This window comes from Aotus nancymaae, unplaced genomic scaffold (assembly GCF_030222135.1).
Source record: "Aotus nancymaae isolate 86718 unplaced genomic scaffold, 86718_ANA_hifiasm-v0.15.2.pri h1tg000033l, whole genome shotgun sequence".
In the NCBI taxonomy this organism is placed as follows: Eukaryota; Metazoa; Chordata; class Mammalia; order Primates; family Aotidae; genus Aotus; species Aotus nancymaae.
In genome coordinates this window covers 11,633,291-11,656,237 of record NW_026988447.1, presented here as the reverse complement: position 1 = coordinate 11,656,237, position 22,947 = coordinate 11,633,291, and the positions used below count along the sequence as shown (strand labels likewise).

Genomic DNA, 22,947 nt, shown 5'->3' with positions numbered 1-22,947 from the left:
CATCAAACTATCACACAGACTAATTTCACTGCCCTAAAAATCCTTTGTGCTTCATCTATTCATTTTTCTCTCCTTCCCTCAAGCTGCTGTCAATCACTGATATTTCAAAATTCTTTATGGTTCCATAGTTTTGTCCTCCCTAGAATGCTGTATCGTTGGAATCATATGGTATGTAGCCTTTTCAGATTGGCATCTTTCACATAGCAATATGCCTTTAAGGTTCTTTCATGTCTTTTCATGACTTGATAGTTCATTTATTTTTATGTTGCTGCCCTTTATTACAATCAAGATATTATTAAATCCTTCCTGGCTGAGGATACATGCTCTTTCCCAGGATGCTGGGAAGTGAATGCTCCATTAGTGTAGAAATATCTATTGTCCCTTGTATCTCTACATTATCTTTTCAGGTGGCTTCCAGTAATGCCGGGTTCCCTGGGTTCCTTATGAATATTCTGTGGGTGAACCACCAGTGATAAATGGCTATACAGACATATGAATATGATCAACATAACCTGAGGAAAAAAACCCAAATGATGATTCCAATCTGCTTTTCTTTAAGGCAGGTCATCAAGGGATACTGATTGATATATTTTCTTCAAATAACTCAGTCAGAGTCATTTGGTTAACTTCAGAGTTTGCCTTCAGGTCGCTTCTCCACTTCCAGGGAAAGCAAATCCAGGGTTTGTCTCAGCGTGGATCCTGACCTATACCCCACCTTGAGAGAATTAAATGTCTTAATTATCTTGCTCTTAGGCGCTCTCTCAGGAAAAGAAAAATAGCATCCTTTCCCATTTGTCATTTATGTGCTCTCTTACCATCTCTCAGTTTCTCCCTTTCCATTTTCACCTGTCTTATCTCAGACTTGTCCTCTTCAGGTGAGACTTTTCTGGTTCAGTCATTCTATCATCTACAGGCAAGTAGCAGAAACAGCTGTCCTTGAACATCACCTTTTGTCCATTAAGAAGGAGTACAGTTGGAAGGGTAAAGATTATAGGACTATTTACCGGAGGCAGTGGGCCAGCATTTCCAGCCAGTCCTCTGTTAGCCACATGATGTGGAGTCCTCACTCGCTCTATCTGTTCCCTTAGGAATATTTATACTTTCTGAAGAATTGGCATAATGTTTGCATGGTGATTCCTCCCAGGATGCAGGACACACAGTGATCCCAGATCTGGTGGTACAACTCGATGCAGTAAAATGAAAAGAATTTTTTTTTTTTTTTTTTTTTTTTTTTTAGACAGAGTTTTGCTCTTGTGGCTCAGGCTGAAGTGCAATGGTGCGATCTTGGCTCACTGCAACTTCCACCTCCCAGGTTTAAGTGATTCTCCTTACTCAGCCTCCCGAGTAGCTGAGACTATAGGCGCCCGCTACAATGCCCAGCTAATTTTGTATTTTTAGTACAGACAGGGTTTCTCCATATTGGTCAGGCTGGTCTTGAACTCCTGATCTCAGGTGATCCACCCACCTCAGCCTCCCAAAGTGCTGGGGTTACAGGCTTGAGCCACCGCATGCAGCCAAGAAGGATGTTTTCAAGGTGAGAAAGTCAGATATTATCCTCAGACCTTCATCTTCATCCCCATATCCCAGAAACCTTTTTGAAGGTATTCCTCTGAGGGAATGTGTTCTATTTCTGGGTCCATAAGGGGGCGTAGTTTTAAGGGCAAGAATTTCCCAACATGCTCTCCTCCCATCTCTCTCCATTAGGGAGATTCAACAGTTTATGTTTGAATTTCACGGGCACCGGAAGAAACTAAAAATCAATCACTCCAGCAGAAGTTCTAAGGAACTCCTTTCATTGGCCCAGGGTCTTGGAGAAGGTGGGGGTTTCTCCCAGAACAAAAGTCCGTGCTCCTTCACTTGCGCAGGATTTCCAACTTTCTGGAATCCTGGGATTTCCCCTCTGGAATCCCCTTCCACGCTCTTACTAGAAGTCTTTCTCTTCTTCTCCTTTCCTTCTCTTTTCTCTAGATAAATAAAATCACCTTTCTGCAACAGTTTTTTGGGTCCGATATTTTACTTTGCGAGCATACGGTGCAGCTGAAGCAGCCCCACCGCTTATTCTTTGAGAGGTTGGAGGCCAAGAACCCACAACATCCAAGAAGAAACCCAGTTACACCTCCTTCACTGTCCCTTATATTCAGATAAGGTATTTACTCAGGAGTCAGCTCAGCTCTTCATGTCTCTAGCACATCCATATTTTAGTAAAGGTGTTTTGATTCCAGTTTGAGGATGGTAGGGGATATACTAAGATACTTAAAGTTAAGCTTCTTACCTCATATTAGTACATACTAATAGCAGTGGTATGTCACCTTATCAATAAAATGCAGTTGGTGGGAACCAAACTGATCAACAGTCTGTTTTTCTAAACCTTTAAGGAGGCTAAAATTTTAATAATCTCCATTCTCAGCTAGTTAGCTCTTCCATAACATCAACCCCATTTTATCTCTTTCAAACAAAATACAGTTGCCCCTTGAACAACGTAGGTTTAAACTGCACTGCTCCACTTATACATGAATTTTCTTTCACTTCTGCCACCCCTGAGATGGCAAGACCAATCCCTGCCCTGTCTCCCCCTCCTCAGCCTACTCAATGTGAAGAAGACAGGATGGAGAGCTTCATAATGATCTACGTCCACTTAATGAATAGTAAATGTGTTTTCTTCATGATTTTCTTAATAATGTTTTCTTTTCTCCAGCTCACTTTATTGTAAGAATGCAGTGTATAATACATATAACATACGAAGTATGTGTTAATTGACTGTTGGTGTTATTGGTAAGGCTTCCAGTCAAGAGTAGGCTATTAGTAGTTAAGTTTTGGGTGAGCCTATAATGATATGTGGACTTTCCACTGCACAGGGGCTTGGTGCTCCTAATCATTGTATTGTTAAAGGATCAACTGTACATGTATTTGTTATTTTCTTAACACAGGAATATTGGAAGATAAATTAGTGAGCCATGTGTGATACTTAATGTTTCTTATAGACTTCCTCAAGTTCAAAAAAATAGGAGAGTTTTCTCTATTATACTCTGCTACTTGACCCACTTCATGTTAGATGCAATGAAATTTGTGGAGTCCTTTTATGAATCACTGAAAATACAAATTGTTTTAACATTTTTCAATATATTGAATAACAGGGGAAGGAATAGTATCTTCTAGTTTAGCTTATTAAGGGGTGTCCAACCTTTTGGCGTCCCTGGATGACATTGAAAGAAGAATTGTCTCGGGCCACACATAAAATACACTAACACTAATGATAACTGATGATCTGGAAAAAAAGAGATCCATGCATAATTTTCATGATCTCCACCACTATAGATAAGAAAAAAGTTCTTACATTCAAAGGGTTGCACATGGCTATAACTAGAATCAATATTTGGATAAGTAGGCCAGGCACGGAGGCTCATATCTATAATTCCAGCTATGAAATTGGGTGGCTGAGGTGGGTGAATCACTTGAGGTGAGGAGTTAGACCAGTCTGGCCAACACGGTGAAACCCCATTTCTACTAAAAATACAAAAATTAGCCAGGTGTGGTGGTGGTTGTCTGTAATCCCAGCTATTTGAGAGGCTGAGGTAGGAGAATTGCTTGAACCAAGAGGCAGAGGTTGCAGCATAGGTTGCAATGGCTGAGATCACACCACTACACCTTATCCCAGGCAAAAGAGCAAGACTCCAACTCAAAAAAAAAAAAAAAATGGGTAAGTAGAGGAATTGTAATAAAGTCGGAAGCTGCACGCCACATCTGTGGGAGAATTTCTCCAGAGTATTTACCCGAGATTGGGATTTCTGAGTCATGAGATATTCATATTCCTAATGTTACTACCATCAAATTGCACTGGCCTTATTCCCATGGAACTAGCACTTGCTTATCATTAAACTGGAAAACAATATTAGGACTTTTAGAAGTTATTCTCTTGTATCTGGAAGAAATTGCAATAGCACCGAGAATAAATTAGGAGATAGAATTCTTTGATTTGATTATTATCTTTTTTGTTTTTTGTGTTTTTGATTTGATCATTATCCCTTAAATATGTTTGAGAAGTCCTCTAAAAGTCACCATTACTTGAATATTCTGAGAGACCAAAAATAGGTCTATTACCCGAGGGAAAGGGAAAACACTGAAACTCTTAAATTTCCTCTCTGGACTAAATATGTAAATAGAAGTACTTGGGGAAAAAATGAGAAAATGCCATGTACTTTCAACATAATACAGATTTAATTTATTTCCAATTAGATTTATGTTAAGTACCACCTGCATGGGAAACATAAATTTCTGTCTCTCCAAAAGACATTTACAATAGAAAACACCAGATAGAGGCGGAGGTTGCGGTGAGCCGAGATCGCTCCATTGCACTCCAGCCTGGGTAACAAGAGCAAAACTCCGTCTCAAAAAAAAAAAAAAAAAAGAAAACACCAGATAAAAGGGGAAAAAAAAGTATGTTGAATCTTAGTGAAAATAAAAATTCTTTAAAACTTTATAAACCATAAATTATACATATTATTTCTTGAATAAAGAAATATTTTGTTTTGTCACATACAGTTTATTTATTGGGTCTAGTTTACATAGTCAGTCATAAAGAATGTCTTTTTTTCACTACGCTAATATTCATTCATTGAAAAAAGTATATAAAATGTCTGTTACATAATCTTGACTGTTCTAGGTGCAGGGAACACAAAGGTGAAAAAGATAGTGCCTATTTCTTTATTTCTAATATATGTATAAATCTACATACATACATACATACAGAGACAAATAGGCAGAAATATTTATAAAAAGATATGTATCATTAATTGCTTTTATTGAACTCTCAAAAATATAGCAAAGTGACATAACAATGCATTAGTCATGATAAATCTGAAGGTATCATGAAGAGAAAAGCAAATTATTTTAGCCTAAGTGAATATTAGCACTCCTCTATCCTATTTTTATTTCCCGGATGCTGAGGTGGAGGAGTCCACTGGGTCGTGTCAGGTATCTTCAGCAAAAAGAAAATGCATATCCAGTAGAAACTGGTGACTATGTATTCAATAATTTCTATGATTGTGATCAGACTGGCCCCACAAAATAGACCCAGCTGACCACCAAGTTCTGCTGTAATAAAACCAATTTAAAAAAATTAAATGTCATTATTTTTCATAAAAAGTAAATTGAACATTATTAGAAGTTAAATTAGTTGAAGCAAAACATAATCATAACTGATATGAAGATAGGTTAATGGTATTATTTTAACATTTGATATGAATAAGGTAATAGCAATTGATAATATCAAAGTAATACTCATACAAATCATCATAAAAAGCAGAGAAGAAAAGCAAACATAAAATCTGATTCCAAACATATAACTCAAAGACTTTGGAGGATATAAAATTTAGGTAAATTCATTAGAGTCTAGATAATTACAAACTCATTTCTAGGTGTTAAATGAAGAGTAGAAATGTGTCATCCAGATGGCACTACTGGATGATGATGTTTTCCAGAAAATTAATTTCCAGGCAAGTTGTGACACCAAGTGTCAAAACTTTATTTCTTTTTATGCATTCATATTTTTTCTTTATCTAAAATATATTAACACAGCATTGCCTTTTTTGATATTTTTAAATTTATATTTCCTGTTTGTGACTTTTTATTGTGGTGAAATAGATATGACATAAAATTTACCATTTTAACCATTTTTAAGCATACAGTACTGTGGCATTAAGTACATTCACGTTGTTATGCAGCCATTCCATTATATTCCATCATCTATTTACAGGAGGTTTTCATCTTCCCTAACTGAGACTCCGTATGCATTAAACTCTAACTCCTCATTCTTCCTCTCCTTGGTCCCTGACAACCACCATTTTACTTTCTGTCTCTGAATCTGACTACTCCAGCAGTGCTTTCATAAATAGATTAGATTATCAATCACTATCTCAGTGCCCTGGGCCATTCTTAGGACCATTCTCTTTTTGTAAAGTGTGATAATGAAGTATAGGCTTCTCCAAGAGCTTTGGTGAATTTGCATAATTCGTTTATATTCAGGGTCTCAGCTGTAATGTCTGACTGCTGTCACTTTTGCCTGAGTCTAAGGCCTTCTGTCTCCAACACGGACGTGGCTTCCTCTAAGATGTGTTGAGATCTAGGAAATCGGCCATTATATTTATCAAGGTCTGTGTGGAGAAGGCAAGTGAGCAGGCAGTGGTTGTATACAAAATGCCTAATTTTGCTTCCTCAGGTTCTTCTTTTTAAGCCACTCTGGGGTGCAGCCCTGTTTGGAGGTATGAGGTGGCTGAAACATTCTATAAGACTCACTTCATGAGGGATCTGAATGCAAAGTTTGATTTAAATGTGAGTATGAGATGAAACGCCACCAGCATTTTTTAAAATAAAAGTCCATGTGAGTTTGTGTAGTGTTTTCCAGGGAGTGGAAATGTGTCAGATTTAAATAGCAGCTGAATGACAAGTTCAATTGATTCTTGTCTTTCAGTGACAAGCTAAACCTTAAATGTGAAAGAAAAAAAAAACCGATGAATTTTTTTAAAAAATAAAAAGCAATTAAATAACACTTACCAAGTAACTCAGACACACTAACTGCCTTTTGCTGCTGGGTTATCTTATAGTTTAGGTCACTATAATTAATTTCAATTTTTACAAGATTCTCCCTAGGGATAAAAAAGTGTTAATACAGCTTAAGATTGTCAGCATTACTTTTAATTCCCATCACATAAAAGTAATATTCATTTTTGTTTTAAATACTACTTAATGTTAAACTGGACACATAATTGTTTTTAATATTAATCACGATTAGCAGGATTTAGAAGGCATTTTTGTCATGTGGTTTTTAAGAAAAAATAATTTTCCCCAATAATTTTTCTGCACCTCATTCCTGAGAAACTAGAAAAAGACATTAAATGTAAATATCAACTGAATAGACTAAAGTATTTACAAATATTTAAATGTGTGTTTAATTTTCATTCAAATCTTGGTTCTGTCTTTTATTACTTACATGACCTTCAAGAAAACACACTGGATTTTTTGAGCCCTGGTTTCCTCATGAGTAGTCCGGATTTTAGAGTTGAGCTCATAGAGTTGTAGTGAGGTGAAATTGAATTATGTATATGCAGAATTGACACAGAACCTGATGTATTTTGAGTGTTCGATGAATAATAATTATTAACTATATGTTATTAATATACTTAGGCAAAGACTCTATTTTCTTAATGTCTATTAAAAATTTTTATATGTGACCAGAGTGGCTAAACATCTTTTAAAACACTAATGGCTCATTACATGGTCTTGGAAGCCCTCACTTTCTCTATCTTCAGCCCAGTCCCCTACCTTGAACTTCAATAATATTTTCAGTTCATTCTTATGTTTCTACTTGGATGCCTAATAGATGTTTCAACTTTAACATGTTCCAAGTCAAATCCTTCATATTTTCCCTATTTATACTGTAAATTTTCACACTCCATAGCCAATCCATCAGGAAATATCACTTTTTTGTGTTACCTTCAAAATATATCCAGACTCCTACAACCTCTCACCCCATTCAATGCTACCACCTTTGCCCAAGCCTTCATGACCTTCACCTGGATTTTTGCAATAGTTTGTTAACTGGTCTTTCTGTTTCCTACTTTAATGCACCCCCACTTCAACAAATAAACACCCTGTATTCTGCACATAGCAACCAAAATATATACGTGCAACTTGTCAAACCATGTCACTTTTCTTCTCAACTCCACTGTCCACCCCATGCAGAATTCTTAATATACTGTAATAAAACTCCTCCATGGAGTTTTGAGAGCCACTACTCTAGATCTTTGCTCCACTGTCACCTTCTCAGGAAGGACTTTCCAGACCATAATCCACAACACTGAGAACAACCCTCCTTGACCCTGGCTTCCCCAGACTACTTTTCTCTGCTGCTCCCTCACAGGGCTTAGCACCATCTGACATGACTGTATATAGTGCTCACCCAGTTCCATCCCAGTGGACAGAAGCCCAGCAAGGCACAATTTTTGTCTTTTGTACACTGATGCATCCCTAATGTCTAGAATACTCCTGAATCCTAACAAGCAATAAGTTGTTCCTTAGATATATGTAAAATGGCAAATAAGGGAGCAAATTAAAGATGAAACCAATAAATGAATGGATTAATATTGCCCTCACAGTAATATAAGCTGAAGCAGAAACCAAGCACCTCATGATTTTAAAATAGCAATAATGATTGCCATTAAGAATGAATACTATTAACAGAGTTTCCTAGAATTATGTAGTGATCTTTAATACTTCTAAGGAACATGGCTGTAAATCACTCTCCTTGTTGTTTACAGCTTTTGAAATCAATAATTCCAAGTATACTTAATTCAAAACACATCGTTAATATGTTTACTTAATTTCCATTGGTTTAACCCTGGGTAACAGGAGAATGTACATGTTTAAGTAGATAATCAGGGAGTATAGTAATATTTACAAGTGATAAAACAGTTGCCTATGTAACAGAAATAATAAAGTTGTCTTGGAAGTCCAGAAATTTTACTAATATTCCAATCTCTTTGGCTTCCATTGTGCTCCTGATTTGCAGGTACACTGATAATACTGTTTAATTTCCCAAGCACAACATTCATAATCATTTCCAAGCATTATCTGCCTGTGATTTTGAAAAACATAAATTCTTCCCCTGCAAAAATATTGTGCTATTTGCTCAACTTGTCTCAGGCAGTTGTTTTGTCCAGTCATTCGGGTCTCACTGAATCTGTGCCTCTGGCAATAGTGAAATTGTTCAGAATTCAACAGAATTTAAGTCCAAAAATATTTGTTTGTGTCAGGAGAGGCACAATTACAAAATAAAAACTGAATTTTTTATTGTATCACAAAGTATTTTTTAAAAAGCTTCCAGATGCTTGAACATTAGTGCTGCATTAGGAGAATGAGCTAATTTGGCATAGAGAAAACAATTTTAGGCCGGACGTGGTGGCTCACCCCTGTAATCCAAGCACTTTGGAGGCCAAGGCGGGCGGATCACCTGAGGTCAGGAGTTCAAGATCAGCCTGACCAACATGGTGAAACCACGTCTTAAAAAAAAAGAAAAGAAAAGAAAACAATTTTACACAATTTTTATTTCAAAATTTGTTAAGTTAAAACAGAACAATTTAAAAAATTTACTTGTTTTACTAATGAAGTTGCCCTAACTTCAGACACAATTTACTGCTATCTTCAAGGGTTAACTCCACACTGCCTGCTAGAGTTAAGCTAAGCCCCTCAACATTTTGGGGTCCAGCAGCAGCCACATGAGACCCTGGATTGGCCATGGAGTAGCATTTATTTCTGTCCCAGAAAGACACACGTACAGCTTCATGATGAAGTTAAGGGTTGCTTCTTTTTAAATGGCTGCTGCTAACATTTCACATTTGCCGTCCTGACAAACTGCATTTGTGTCTTCTGATTTACCACTCTCTGATTTCTGGTACCTTTGCACACACCAGTTTCTTGATTATATGTGTGACTGCTAACTGTCTCTATGTAGGAGTTGGGCAACTTCTGAGTCCAGCCACCTTTGTTCAGCTGCTCACCTTAGTCTTCCCGGTAATGGCCTCCGCTATTTAAAACATGTAAGGTCCTTACATGTGTATTATGTGATAGGATTAATTGGAGAACTATTCATAATTATATGGACAGGAGACAGAAAAATACTGGGTAGAAGAGGGCGGTTTGCTGGCAAAGGCCCACCCTCAGGCCTGGATACCTCTGGCCCTAAATGACAACAGACATTTCTGTTTTTGCACCCAAAAAGTTTCCTTTTGGCCCACCACACCCTCTATGCTTCCCCCATATGAAACCCAAATCCCAAGCTCCAGAAGAGACCAGCAGACCAACAGATCTCTAAACAAGTGATGGCAAAACAACGAGGCAGGGAAAGAGAAGAGGAGGGAGATCTGAATGCCAAGGGGAGTTTGGCCAGGAGCGTTCAGAGAAGAGTCTAGCCAAAGGCAGCTCAACTCCACAGAAAGATCGCAATCCCACTTCATCCCCACTTCTGGCTCCCCATCCATCTCACCGAGAGCCACTTCCAGCACTACCTAAAACCTTGCACTCATCCTTCAAGCCTGTGTGTAATCCGATTCTTCTGAGACACTGGGCAAGAGCTTGGGATACAGAAGTCTGTCACACTGGCCCTCTGCCCTTGCGATAAGGCAGAAGATCCATTGAGCTTATTAACAAGCCGTCTGTAGACAGCAAAGCTGAAAGAGCTTTGTAACACTGGAGCTGCAGGCACCCACGCACAGACACTACCGTGGGGTCTTCGGAGCCCAAAGCACTCCCCCTGGTCTCTGCACCTGCCAGTCTGCATGCTCCCCATAGGGGTTTGAGGCAGGGTTACTAACAGGCCAGCAACACCCTGTTGCGCATTCTGCAAGGGGAATCAGGGAACTCTCCCGTTTCAAGAATATCTGAGTTTTGGAAACAAACAAACAAACAAAAAAATAAAACAGCATTCCTTAAGATCCTCTTGTTTCCTACGTGGTTTTCTTTCCTGATTCACCAATGTCTCCAAAATCATGCCTACTTTCTCTGCATATTAAACAATTATGAAACTCAGGAAATTTCTATCAACTAAAAGACACAGGGAGTGCTCTTCTGAGTCATATTTAAATATATCAGGAACAATATGAAAAGCAAATAAGTGGAGCCAGAAGTGTAAACAAACACAACTGTACATTTTACAGCAGTTTATCATTTTATCTGCTCTTTGAAATCACTCCATTAGTCCTGTTTTGATGAAAATACATTTTCTTTCTGATCTGTAAAGACCATTTTATTACCTTGGTGTTTACATGGGAATATCTTTTTTTATTTTATTAAAGTAAGTACAAGGCTAACATTGGAATTAAAGCATGCTTTCCAAATTATGTATATGTCTGTGAAAATGTAAATCAACCTTAAGTTAGTTAACATTTTTACTTTAATAGATTTAACTACAGATACCAATATACTATATTGCTGCTTCATGTCCTAGTCCTAAAAATACAAAGAAACAAACAGAAATGCTAAAGTTGCTTCCCTATTAAAAAAAAATAGTTCTTTATGAAGCTTGATTTGTAGTTTTTAAGAGGCAGTACAGTGTAGCAGAAAGAGAACTAATTTAATTCTCAGTTAATCAGGGCACTTGGAATCATGTGTCTGGGTTGCAAATACATGGGGACCAGAGTCAAAGTTCTTGGGCATAACTTCTTTCTGTGCTCCTATCTTCGCAGAACCATTTCCTAAAATACGATGTCCTTCAGTTTCCTCTTCTGTAAAATTAGAATATTAATTTGTTTCATCTACCTTGTACAGTTATTAGAAGACTCAAAGTGTATAATGTACAAGTAAGGAGTTTTCATATTTTAAGGAATCCATTGTTATCAGTCAACATTATTATTTTCCCTAGTTTGGGCAATAAAGGTTTGATCATGAGCAAATTACTCAAACAAGCATCATTTTCCTCTTCATACAATTAAAGTAAGGAGTTGAAAGATATGATTTTACCTACTTTTAAAATTCCATGCTTTCATTGTTAATTCAGTGACAAAAGCCATTGCCTCCCTTGATTGATCAGGATTTTATTTCCTGAGTCTGAGAATTTTTAATAAAGAAAAATGATCTATGTTAATTATCAATAATTTAAAAGACTAGTAAGGTTACCTGATGTATTTCTGGCTTTGATTCAACTTCTTGGAAAGATAGTTTAAAGCCTTCTGACTTGGAAAAGAGGAATAAGAAATAGTGGCAGGGTATTCTGTTTCTTCACAAGAAACAGGGCAGCTAGAGTTATGTGTTCCCACTGTACATAACTCCTTAAATTCAATGTGGTCTGAAATGAAAACCAGGACAGGGGATTCAGAGAAGAGAAATATTTCATCATGGATAGGATAGTTTTATAAAGTTTGTCATTTCACTTTCAATGTTAAAAAAAAGTGGTTACCGAGTCCTATCCAAAGGTTACCACCCTTTGGACCACCTCCCAGTGCCCATTCTCTCTGCTCCTCGCTCATGGTAGATACTCAGGTTCTTGTTTTTCCTTTGCTTTTGATACTGAAACCCTTTGTTCTAATGAACCAGGTGTTTACTAAGACCTCCTGGTTACTGACAAACTTTGGGTGTGTTTTCCAGACTCTTAACTTTGATATCTCTAGGAGGTAACTTTTGCATGCATCTGCTAGTTTTTTAGCACTGCTGGTAATGACCACCACTCTTCCCCTACACTCACATGCACTCACACACTCCCATACACACATAGGCTCACATACACATACACACACACTCACATACATATACTCTCATATACATAATACTCTCTCTAACACACAAACACACACACTCTTCTGACCCCATTATCCCACAACAGTCCCTCCTGAACTGCATTTACGATATTTTTCCCCAACTTCTCTCTCCAGCCTCCAACAGGGATAAAAAAATCAGAAGAAATCTGGCAACATCATTTCAAGTCTATTGGTTAGTAATATGGCTTTTGCATATTCAGCCTGTGATCTATTGAAAAAAAAAAAAAAAGATTCCTTCTACCTATAGCCATACCTTGACATATTTTAGAACCATTGAAAGGAAACTTTTAAATCTATTCCTGCTATCCTGGAGATATTTCCACAATGGGTTATAAAAGCAAGTTTCATAGAAGAGTATATACTGGAATTCCATCTTAATAAAACAACCAAATGACTTAAAGGCGAGGTATATATGTGGAGAAAGTTATGGTAGGATATACTAGAGTGTTATCATTGGTTGCAGGTTAAGGTAAGAGTTATGAAAGCAAAAAAGGGGATGCTCTTTAATAAGAACTTGTCCCCAATAAATATGGCATGCACAATTATAATTCCATTAATGAAAAAATTTTATATGTCATGTACATACAATGAAATGAATGAATGAAAGATTATTCCCAGAGAATTCTCAGTAATAAAACTTCTACTTATTTTTACATGATTTCCTTTCTATTCTGTAGCAGTTGAACTATTCACAATAAACACATTTTATTTGTGTAACAATAAAAAACAACTAGGATATTTTGATTATAAAAAAGGACAAAACTTAAAAATTCAGATGTGTCTTAGTATCAGAGGGTTTTTATTTGTGTGTATTGCCTGTGTTTATTAGCTACTATTTAAATATACTTTTAAAAAAAGATCTTCTCACCGGACGTGGTGGCTCACACCTGTAAACCTAGCACTTTGGGAGGCCTAGGTGGGTGGATCATCTGAGGTCAGGAGTTCAAGACCAGCCTCGCCATCATGGTGAAACCCCATCTTTAAAAATAAATAAATAAATAAATAAAAATAAAAATAAAGATCTTCTCTTATATTCTATATTCTGTTTAATTTCTGGGCTATCCATAGTTTGACTAATGTCTTGTATTACTTTGAGCAACTTTAACATAAATCCTGAAAATAAAAGTAAATTAAGAACTTACCAAGTGCAGGAGAAACACAGCTGTAGTACTTCTGTAGGTCACATTCTATTCCATTTCCTTAAAAACAGTATAAAGACTTGACATTTTGTAAAATGGGTGATCTGATGACAAAAATACCTTTCTTATCTCCATCTATCCGTCCATTCATCCACCCACCCATTCATCTATATGAACAGTTATTCTTTCATAAGCAAAACTATGGAACCAAATTAGTACCCAATGACAATATGTGTTAGGAGGAAGAATAATGCTTTTGTTTCTTTCTATACTTCTTTCTATCTGTCTCTATCATTCTAAAATCTTTAAGTGGGAATAATAATTTTAAAATGTAAGTAGTTTTCAAATTTAAAATTACTTTCATAGTTCTCATCTCATTTGATGCTGTTCACAATCCTGTGATATGAGAATCTTCATTTTACAGGTAAAGAAACTAAGCCGCAGAAAGTGGCTTGCTCAAGACCACACAGTTAGGGGGACCCTGGCATATTCTGTATATCTTCCATCCTGCCCCCCATCCATTTACACACACACACACACACACACACACACACACACTCTCTCTCTCTCTCTGAATGGACAGCCATTCCAGAGGTAGGATGGGGACAGGTAAGTACCAATATTTAAGTACCCATCATAGATTGTGAGATAAGTAATAAAATCAGTATGTATCAGAGCTGGGTTTACTCCTAGAGCTGATTCTATAGCCTTAATCTTTTAACCTTAATACAGTATTTGTCTATTGCTATAATCCATGTGGCTCAGCAGTTAGCCACAATGTTTAGTCAGTAATCTGGAAAATAACCAAAGGAAAATCACCAAAATAACCAAAGAAAATAACCAAACCAAAGGAAAATAACCAAAGTAATGTTTGTCTAACTATAAGGAAGTGCTCTTTATAAATAAACTGAAATAAGTTTAAAAAAAAAAATCTGCTTTCAACACTGAGTTAGGAAAAAGGCTCATTTTTCTGGATTATTTCTTGCTCTGGCAATAATATTTCTTCCTTTATAAAGAATAACTCAGAAAACAAAAACAAAAAGGTAGTAGATGGAACACAGAAAAAAAAAAAAAAAAGAAAACCAAACAAAAGAACAATAAAATTTTGGAAATAACTGATATCTGAAAAGCTGTTTTAGAGACTGCTTCCTCAAATTGTTAATGGAATTACCTTAGTGAATTCATTTAATGCTTAGAAGCTTCTGTTTCTTCATATATCAGTACACTTAAAGGGATACGTGAGAATCTAATCAAATAAGATCATATTCCTGAATGCATTTGGTATATCCTAAAGTTTATGCATATATCAATCTTTGTGTTTTATGTAGCACCTTGCCTAGTTTCTGGTCCACTTTAGTCAATAGGCTTTTGTTTAATAATAATAACATTTAAAATTATAAACATTATTCTGCATGAAACAATTCAGACTTCTTTCCAGTAACTTTGCCAATAAAATTAGGAATGAGACATTAGAGCCAGAGCCATCAGTTTTATATAGAACAACAGTTTTTGGAGGGGCTAGCGACCATTAATCTGGATACTAGAAAGAAGGAAGTGATGATTGTGGAAATCTCTGAAAAATAATAAAACCACTTTTGCAAAAATTTATAACTGAGACAATTATTACAGTGAAAGAGATTTGACCGAACCGACTCCATCTTGTTTCTAACCTTCAAGCTGTCCTTGTTCACTCCTGGGCGTAAGCTGAAGTAACTTTGGGAGGAACTTAGTTTATAGTTTAGCTCTGAAACAAAGACAATAACAGCCGTTTCTCAAAACAAACCCCCTTCCTGCCTGGGTTCTAGACTGTCTTTGTAGGGCTAACAGATTAGCCACAAAATTAAATATGTTTAGGAAGGAGTCATGCAGCTGGAGGTTGCAAGATTCTAAATCTCCCCAAATTGCTCCTGGTGATAACATCACTATTGTAAAAGCTAAGATGAGTGCTTGAGATATTTTGCACACCCTGTACTCCGTGGATCAGCTGACACCACCCAGATCAAAAAACTGACCCATCTGATTTTGTGACCCCCATCCAAGAATTGACTCAGCGGAAAATGTACAGCTTCAATTCCATATGATCTTATCTCTCATCTGACCAATCAGAACCCCTGATTCACTGGTTCCCTGGCCCCCTACCCACCAAATTATCCTTAATAACTCTGATCCTAATACTCAGGGAGACTGATTTGAGTCATAATAAAACTCCAATCTCCGTCACAGCCAGCTCTGCATGAATTACTTTTTCTTTATTGCAATTCCTCTGTCTTGATAAATCAGCTCTGCTAGGCAGACAGCAAGGTGAACTCATTGGGCAGTTACAATAGTTTGGCAGGTAGATTGTGTAACAACCATGTATCTTTCTAGATATGCTGTGGGAGGGGGTTGTAAGAGACCTGAATAAAAATATACGACATTTATATAGACTGTATTCTGTGCCAGCATTATTTGAATCACTTACATACCCCTTTCATTCTTACAACAACCCTATAAGGTGGGATTATTATCCTCTCCTCCATTTGAAAGCAAGGGACAGAGGTTAGGTCACTTGTTCAAGATCACCTAGGGGAGAAATTGTGGAGTTGGCATGAGTAGCCTGGGTGAGATCCAGCTGTTATTCACACTGCTCCATTGTTTCCTTGAATGCTTGCCTCTCACTCATGGTTCTGGAAAAGTCGCAAATTGTATACAAAGGAGGCCTGGAGTTCATTTACAGTCACAAAGAAAACAACTTTCCAATGGTGAAATCTTCAGGCTTGGTAAGACATATCCATGACCTAATTTTTCTTTCAAAATTGAGAAAACCCTGATGTGCTGTTATAGATATTTGAGACTATCAAATTTTAGCCTTTGAGAATAAGTATCGGGGCCCCACCCTGATAACACAATTTTCTTTTCCAGAAATCTCTGCTATGATTTTGTAATGTAAAATTTGTCGGCTGAAGTTGTACTTGGCAAATGAATGATCTTCCTGTGTAGAATTTCAAAAGAATGGAAACCAATTTAGTGATATGTTGATTTTCTATGTTTCAAATTAAGTAAGTAGAAACATAAAATTCAAAAAAAAATTAGGACTAAACTTCTGGTGACTTTGTCATTAGATGTAATTTTAGGCTATAAAGAGAAAGAACAAGTTAAGAATATATTAATTTTTCTGTGAATGGGTCAGTTGCATTTGTAGTTACATTTAATAATACTTAATATTCCATTTGTATTTCAATACTCTATTTCTCCCAGACCTTTTGTAACCCTCTAAGAAACACTTAACTACCTAGTTAAGTTAGGGGCAGTTAGTCTTTATTTACCAGGAAGGAGAAAAGGCAAACATCCACACTGCTTTTTTATGTGCTGAGCTTTGCATTCCTTCAAGCAACCGGAAGTGCTGTAGCTGCTGAAATTCTGCAGCTTGATGTTAGGATTGCATTCTCCCCAAGGGTGTTCTTGATGAATCGTCTTAAGATAAAGATAAATACTCGGTTCAGGAGATTTGTTTACATCAATCCACTCATTTTCCATTAAGAAGTTGATATACATATTTATTTTACTCTCAGAGCTCTTTGATTTTCAGAAAATTGGGTACTTTTGTCTATTTTGCCTACGCTATTTGAGGAAGAAAATAAAATTAAAGACAGACTTGAAATGGAATAAGTAGCAGTTAACGTTAGGGCTGGGTCATTAATAAAGATCTAAGTAAGCAAAAATAAGTAACCCCTCCCAGCTTAGCCCGACTAACTGCAGCTGAAAACTTATCTCACAGCCCGCATTCCAGGCTAGTCATAAAACCTGTATTTAGAGAAAGTAGAGGCAAAGCAGACCTGGTCTCTCTACATAGATAGACCCTCTCTCTACACAGACAAGAGCACCAGAGCGTATCTTTAGGTCTGCAGCCCACACATATTTCTGCAATTCCTGTTCTTCTGATCTCCTCGGGTGCCCTCCTCAACCTTTTGACCCCCTATCTTGGCTGCAAGGTTATAGAGTTAAATGACCCGGAAGCCCAAGATTGTAAAACTTGATTAACTGTGTCCAAAACCTGTTTCCTGTCTTGTTTTCTCGCCTCAAATTGCATGAAAGCAATGCATTCTCTTTGTTTAGGGCTCCCGCCATTACAGGCAGTGAGGCCACCGACAGCCAGAACTCCAATAAAGAAATTTTCTTGTGTCCCTTGGTCTCTCTGGCTTCTCGGCTTGAATTCCCACAACATTTGTGGTGCACGGGCCGGGAAAACAGGCAGAAGAAACAGAGACGACAGGCTGGCTGTCTCCTTTTCCTGTGGGGCTTGGGCCCCGGGCCCAGGGAGACCCTCCTCCTTTGGAGCAGGAGCTTGGCTCTCCCAGTCACTGAGCCCTTCCCCCGACAGCGCAGAGGAACCTGGAAGTTATGGCAAGACAACTTCAGAGGCCGCTTGCTTCAGGAACTGCGGTAAGACATCAAGGGCCCAAAACAGAGTAGAAAATAAAGGGAAAGGAAAGGACGGCGAAAATCCTGCCGCAGAGGGCACGTGGGAGCTTGATCATCTCTCTCAAGGATTTAAGGGGCAACCACTCTAGGGGGTGGCTGGAGTTTCATGGCAACCCTCATAGCCTAAGGGCCAGCAAAGAGCAGGATAGGGCCCGCTAGGCTGGCGGCCTACACAGTGCAGCGGGGCACAGCTCGCCTGCTGCCAGAGCAGCCGCGATAGAGCTCGCTGAGTCGGTGTATCAAGAAAGCGAAACCACCAGACGGCGACGAGATAGAGCTCACTCATCACAGCAGCGAGATAGAGCTTGCCCTGTCTGTTAAGGAGTCTCAGAAGCAAAGGTGTGTGAACCACCCCAGGGCACGACAGGGGCCCCCACTGTCCTTTGCAAAGTCCTGGGATGGGGAGGTGTGTGTGTGTGAGACGGTTCCAGGAGGAACCGACGCGGGGAGTGACGGGGAGAGACACAGATCCCTCAGTCTGGGATGTGGGCTCTGAGGCTTGTGCATGGCTGGCCTGTCCGAGGGTGGTGCATACGGTCTAAAGGAGCGTCCCCACGGAAGGCAGGAGCCCTGTGCGAGATTAAGGAATCCTCCTGACTAAGCATCACCTGAACATCCCATAGAAGGACACTGCCAGGCCAGCCTGGAAGGAAAGTATGTAATTGTGCCTCGTGAGGGTGGAGGAGGGAGGCAATAAATCAAAATGGGAAAAGAGTCAAAACTTCCACCTACTCCTTTGGAGTGTATGCTGAACAATTTCAAAAAACACTTTTCTGGGGAATATGGTGTAAAGTTGTCTCTTCAGAAGTTAAGGACTCTGTGAGCTGGAGTGGCCAGCCTTCAGAGTTGGTTGGCCGCCAGAGGACACTCTTGACTGTAAAATGACTGGCTGAGTTTTGAAATGGTAACAGGGGTGTCAGACCAGTCCAGGCATCCAGATCAATTTCTGTACATTGACTCTTGGTTAAGTGTTATCCAGACACGACCCAAGTGGCCTGGCTCATGCATGGCTGACTATTGTAAGACGCTGGTCGCCCATGGAGGTCCAAGGAAGTCAGAACACCTGTAACACATGAGACCCCAAAAAACCAAAATTCCCAGGGAGCCAAGAGAACCCCGTTTTACAAGCTCCCACGGAGAAGAGACTTCTCCTCTCTATGCCCCCATATCCCCTTCCCTAGCAAGGCTTAGACAAGAAGAGGGGCAAATGTCTTTTGAGGAAACAAGTTCAGAAAGTAGCGGGGCTCAAGCATTGCCCCAGAGATAGGAACCCACGCTCTTGCTGTCCAAGTTCAAGGGAGATAGGCTGGACAAAGAAACAGGGCGTCTTCCATCTGGCCGCACCTGTGCCCTGCAGATGCCACTCAGGGAAACTTGGGCTCAAGTTTATCTTGATGAACAGGGCCAGGTGAGAGGAGGGGAACCAGTCTACTCCTACTTGACCTTCTCCACCACCGATCTCTTAAATTGGAAACATTGCAACCCTTTGTACACAGAAAAGCCTCAGGTAGTAATTGATACAATAAGATCAGTTTGCTTGTAACTCTATTCAGTACAGAAGAAAGACATAGAGTGGTGCAAGCAGCTCTCCAGTGATTGGAAAACAGTGCACCTGAAGGCACAAATGACCCACAGTACTATGGGGAAGCCCGCTTCCCTGATTCTGACCCAAATTGGGACCCTGATAACCTGATCAATTTGAACATTTACAAAGATATAGGGAAGCACTCATAAATGGAATAGTCAGGAATGAGAACGGCAATGAATATAGGGAAAATTTCAGAAGTCCTGCAAAAGATTGAGGGGAATCCTAGCCAGTTTTATGAAAGACTCTGTGAGGCTTACAGGCTTTATATTCCTTTTGACCCTGAGGCTGCTGATAATCAAAGACTGGTAAACACTGCCTTTGTTAGGCAGTCACAGAACAACATCAGATGGAAGCTTCAGAAATTAGAAGGGTTTGATGGCAAGAATGCCACTGAGCTGATATCAATAGCTACTCAAGTGTTCATAAACAGTGATCAGGAAAAGGAAAAAAGGCAAAACAAAAATGAAAAGAAAAGGCTGAGGTAGTGGCCGCAGCACAGGCTAAAATACTAGTTGCTGCCCTAGCTAGCAGAGAATGTAACTTTGGAAGAGGGCGAAGACACGGCTGTGGCTGGGACCAGGGGAGAGACCAGAGTGAAGCAGGAGGCCAGTTCAAACTAGGAAGAAACCAATGTGCAATTTGCAAGAAAGAAGGGCTCTCACATTGAACGGATGCTTCATACTTCCTTGTCTCTTACCTCTTTTATTTAGAAGTTTACGGTCAGCCATAGAGGCAGTAGTGCCTAGGCACACTACCACCCAAATAATGGCTTTAACTAAACATCAGCCTTTGTCTTCAGAAGAAGAGAACCCACATGGTGAAGAGACAGGTGACTATAGTACCAATGTAGGACTCCTCTAAGGGTATTTTCCTTCCTCATACTCTGCCTTCTTTTGTTGTGTTTCTGAATCACATGAAGTCCAGATGCGCAGGTAAAGAGCTTTAGGCCAAATCATTAAGTTTAACCATTAAGTGTTGTAATCTAATGAAGCAGCTTGCTAAAGTGTAACCTGGCTCCAGTCTTGTCTTCTAGACTAAGCAAAAGCCTCCAACAATAATACTATGTGCCCTTAAGGCCCCAGATGGATGGCTGGTTAGTCAATGATAGGTAAGACCCCCCAGAAAGAGGGATGACCTAAGACAGACACAGCCGCAGAGAGGCCAACGGGAGACAAAGGAGTTTGCCTATTCCCGTGGTCAGGATGTCCAAAAACAGATGACAGCAGGAGAACGTACACTGGCAAGCTAGCTTTGCACTGGAGCAAATGAACAATAACACCTCAATGACAGGCTGACCGCTCCATCCTGTCATCATGTGATTTGTAAAGAAAGTCTCAAAAAAAAAAAAAAAAGAGAACAGAAAAAGAGAAAAGCTTTCTAGTAATAAAGCCCTTTTGAAGAAAGGTTTGAAGGGGAAATGAGGAGGAAAATAAAATTACAGACAGACTTGAAATTGAATAAGTAATAATTAACATTAGGACTAGGTTATTAGGAAAAATCATAGTAAGCAAAACTATGTAACCCCTTCCAGCTTAGCCCAACTAAGAGACCCTCTATCTACATAGATAAGAGCATCAGAGGATATCTTTAGGTCTGCAGCCCGCACGTACTTCTGCAATTCCTGTTTTTCGGTTCTCCTTGGGTGTCCTCCTCAACCTTTTGACCCCTTACCTTTGCTGCAAGGCTATAGAGTTAAATGACCCCAAAGCCCAAGGTAGTAAAACCTGATTAACTGTCTGTGTCCAAAACATGTTTCCTGCCTTGTTTTCTCATGCCTCAAATTGCATAAAAGCAATGCATTCTCTTTGTTCAGGGCTGGCGGCCATTACAGGCAGTGAGGCCACCGTCAGCTGGAGCTCCAATAAAGAAATTTTCTTGGCCAGGCATGGTGGCTCATGCCTGTAATCGAAGCACTTTGGAGGCCAAGGTGGGCGGATCACCTGAAGTTGGGAGTTGAAGACCAGCCTGACCAACATGGTAAAACCCTGTCTTTATATTAAAAAAAAAAAAAGGGCTGGGCGCGGTGGCTCAAGCCTGTAATCCCAGCACTTTGGGAGGCCGAGGCGGGTGGATCACAAGGTCAAGAGATCGAGACCATCCTGGTCAACATGGTGAAACCCCGTCTCTACTAATACAAAAAATTAGCTGGGCATGGTGGCGTGTGCCTGTAATCCCAGCTACTCAGGAGGCTGAGGCAGGAGAATTGCCTGAACCCAGGAGGTGGAGGTTGCGGTGAGCCGAGATCACGCCATTGCACTCCAGCCTGGGTAACAAGAGCGAAACTCCGTCTCAAAAAAAAAAAAAAAAGAAAGAAAGAAATTTTTTTGTGTCTCTTGGTCTCTCTGCACTTCTCAGCTTGAATTCCTGCAACATATTGACCTGAAATTCCCTGAAGCTAAGTATAATAGTGGTCCTTAAACATATATTCTAAGTGTGAATTAATAAAGTCAGACACACTGAATATGCTAAAAATCAACTAATATAAGGAAAAGAATGATCATTTACGTAAATGTTATATTGGTGTAATAATCAGCTCACCTACAAAACAGCAACCAAAATCACATTTTTAAAACATCCTTTAATGAGCAACTATTTTGTGCCAGGTGACATATAGTATTGCAGAACCTTCTCCTTAGTTCAGCTAAAACAGGGCTCTTGTCACACGACCAGGAAAGATGAGGCTCGTGGACACACAGAAGGGTGAGTAAAGTGGAATTTATTGGGTGAAACGGAAAAAGGAAAAATAACTCTCAGCAAAGTGAGAGAGAGTCCTGCTGGAGGTTTCCCACCTCACAGATGGAATCTCAGGTCACCACACAGGAACAGGAGAAGGCAGGCTTCTCCCCATTGCAAACAGTGCAAACTTCCCAAGCCTCCACCCCTTCCTCCCAGTGTGCAGGTGGGCATCATTCAGAAAAAATCAGTCAGGAAAGGGCAGGCTTCATCTGGGACAAGCAGTCCAGTCTGTCAGGCTCCAAGCTGTTTTAGGCTTGAAGGCAGGGTTTCACTGGGGACCTTTGGCTGTCTCCTGTGCTATCAATGGTAAGTGCTTTCTTTATGGTACTTCACTTAAACTTCACTACTATGAAAGGAAAATATTACCCCGCCCCATTTGTGCAGAGAGGAGATGCAAATTCAGGAAGCTAATGAAATAAGTTACTGAGCAGGTACGTGCCAGACTCGCCTGACTCCAAGATTCCTGCTTTTCCCACTAATTTTCTCCTTCCCAGATAGTCGCATTGAAGAATCATAGCTCAGCAACTTAGGTGCCTCTTTATACTTAAAGACCCTTTCCACTTCTAATAAAATGTACAGTTACTTTGGATTTGATAGGCTTCCCAGCTTTCACTTATATAGTTTCTGTTTCTACTAAACATGTACCTTCAGATAAAGGAAAATAATCTGAAATACAATTTTGGAATTTCAGTGGTGTTCTACAGGCATGGGAGAGTGGAAT

General features: G+C 39.2%; 1 protein-coding gene across 1 annotated transcript in view; it reads right to left on the bottom strand.

Moving 5' to 3' along the window:
* Nucleotides 1–4,771: 4,771 nt before the first annotated feature.
* Nucleotides 4,772–22,947, bottom strand: part of ASIC5 (acid sensing ion channel subunit family member 5) — a 42,128-nt gene continuing 23,952 nt past the window's right edge. The window contains exons 6-10 of the mRNA XM_064383720.1: nt 16,747–16,894; nt 13,445–13,501; nt 11,665–11,833; nt 6,550–6,641; nt 4,772–5,091 (exon numbers count right to left, since the gene is read on the bottom strand). Of these exons, the coding sequence (XP_064239790.1) occupies nt 4,904–5,091; nt 6,550–6,641; nt 11,665–11,833; nt 13,445–13,501; nt 16,747–16,894 (654 nt within the window). The 3' untranslated portion in view covers nt 4,772–4,903. The remainder of the gene's footprint in view (nt 5,092–6,549; nt 6,642–11,664; nt 11,834–13,444; nt 13,502–16,746; nt 16,895–22,947) is intronic.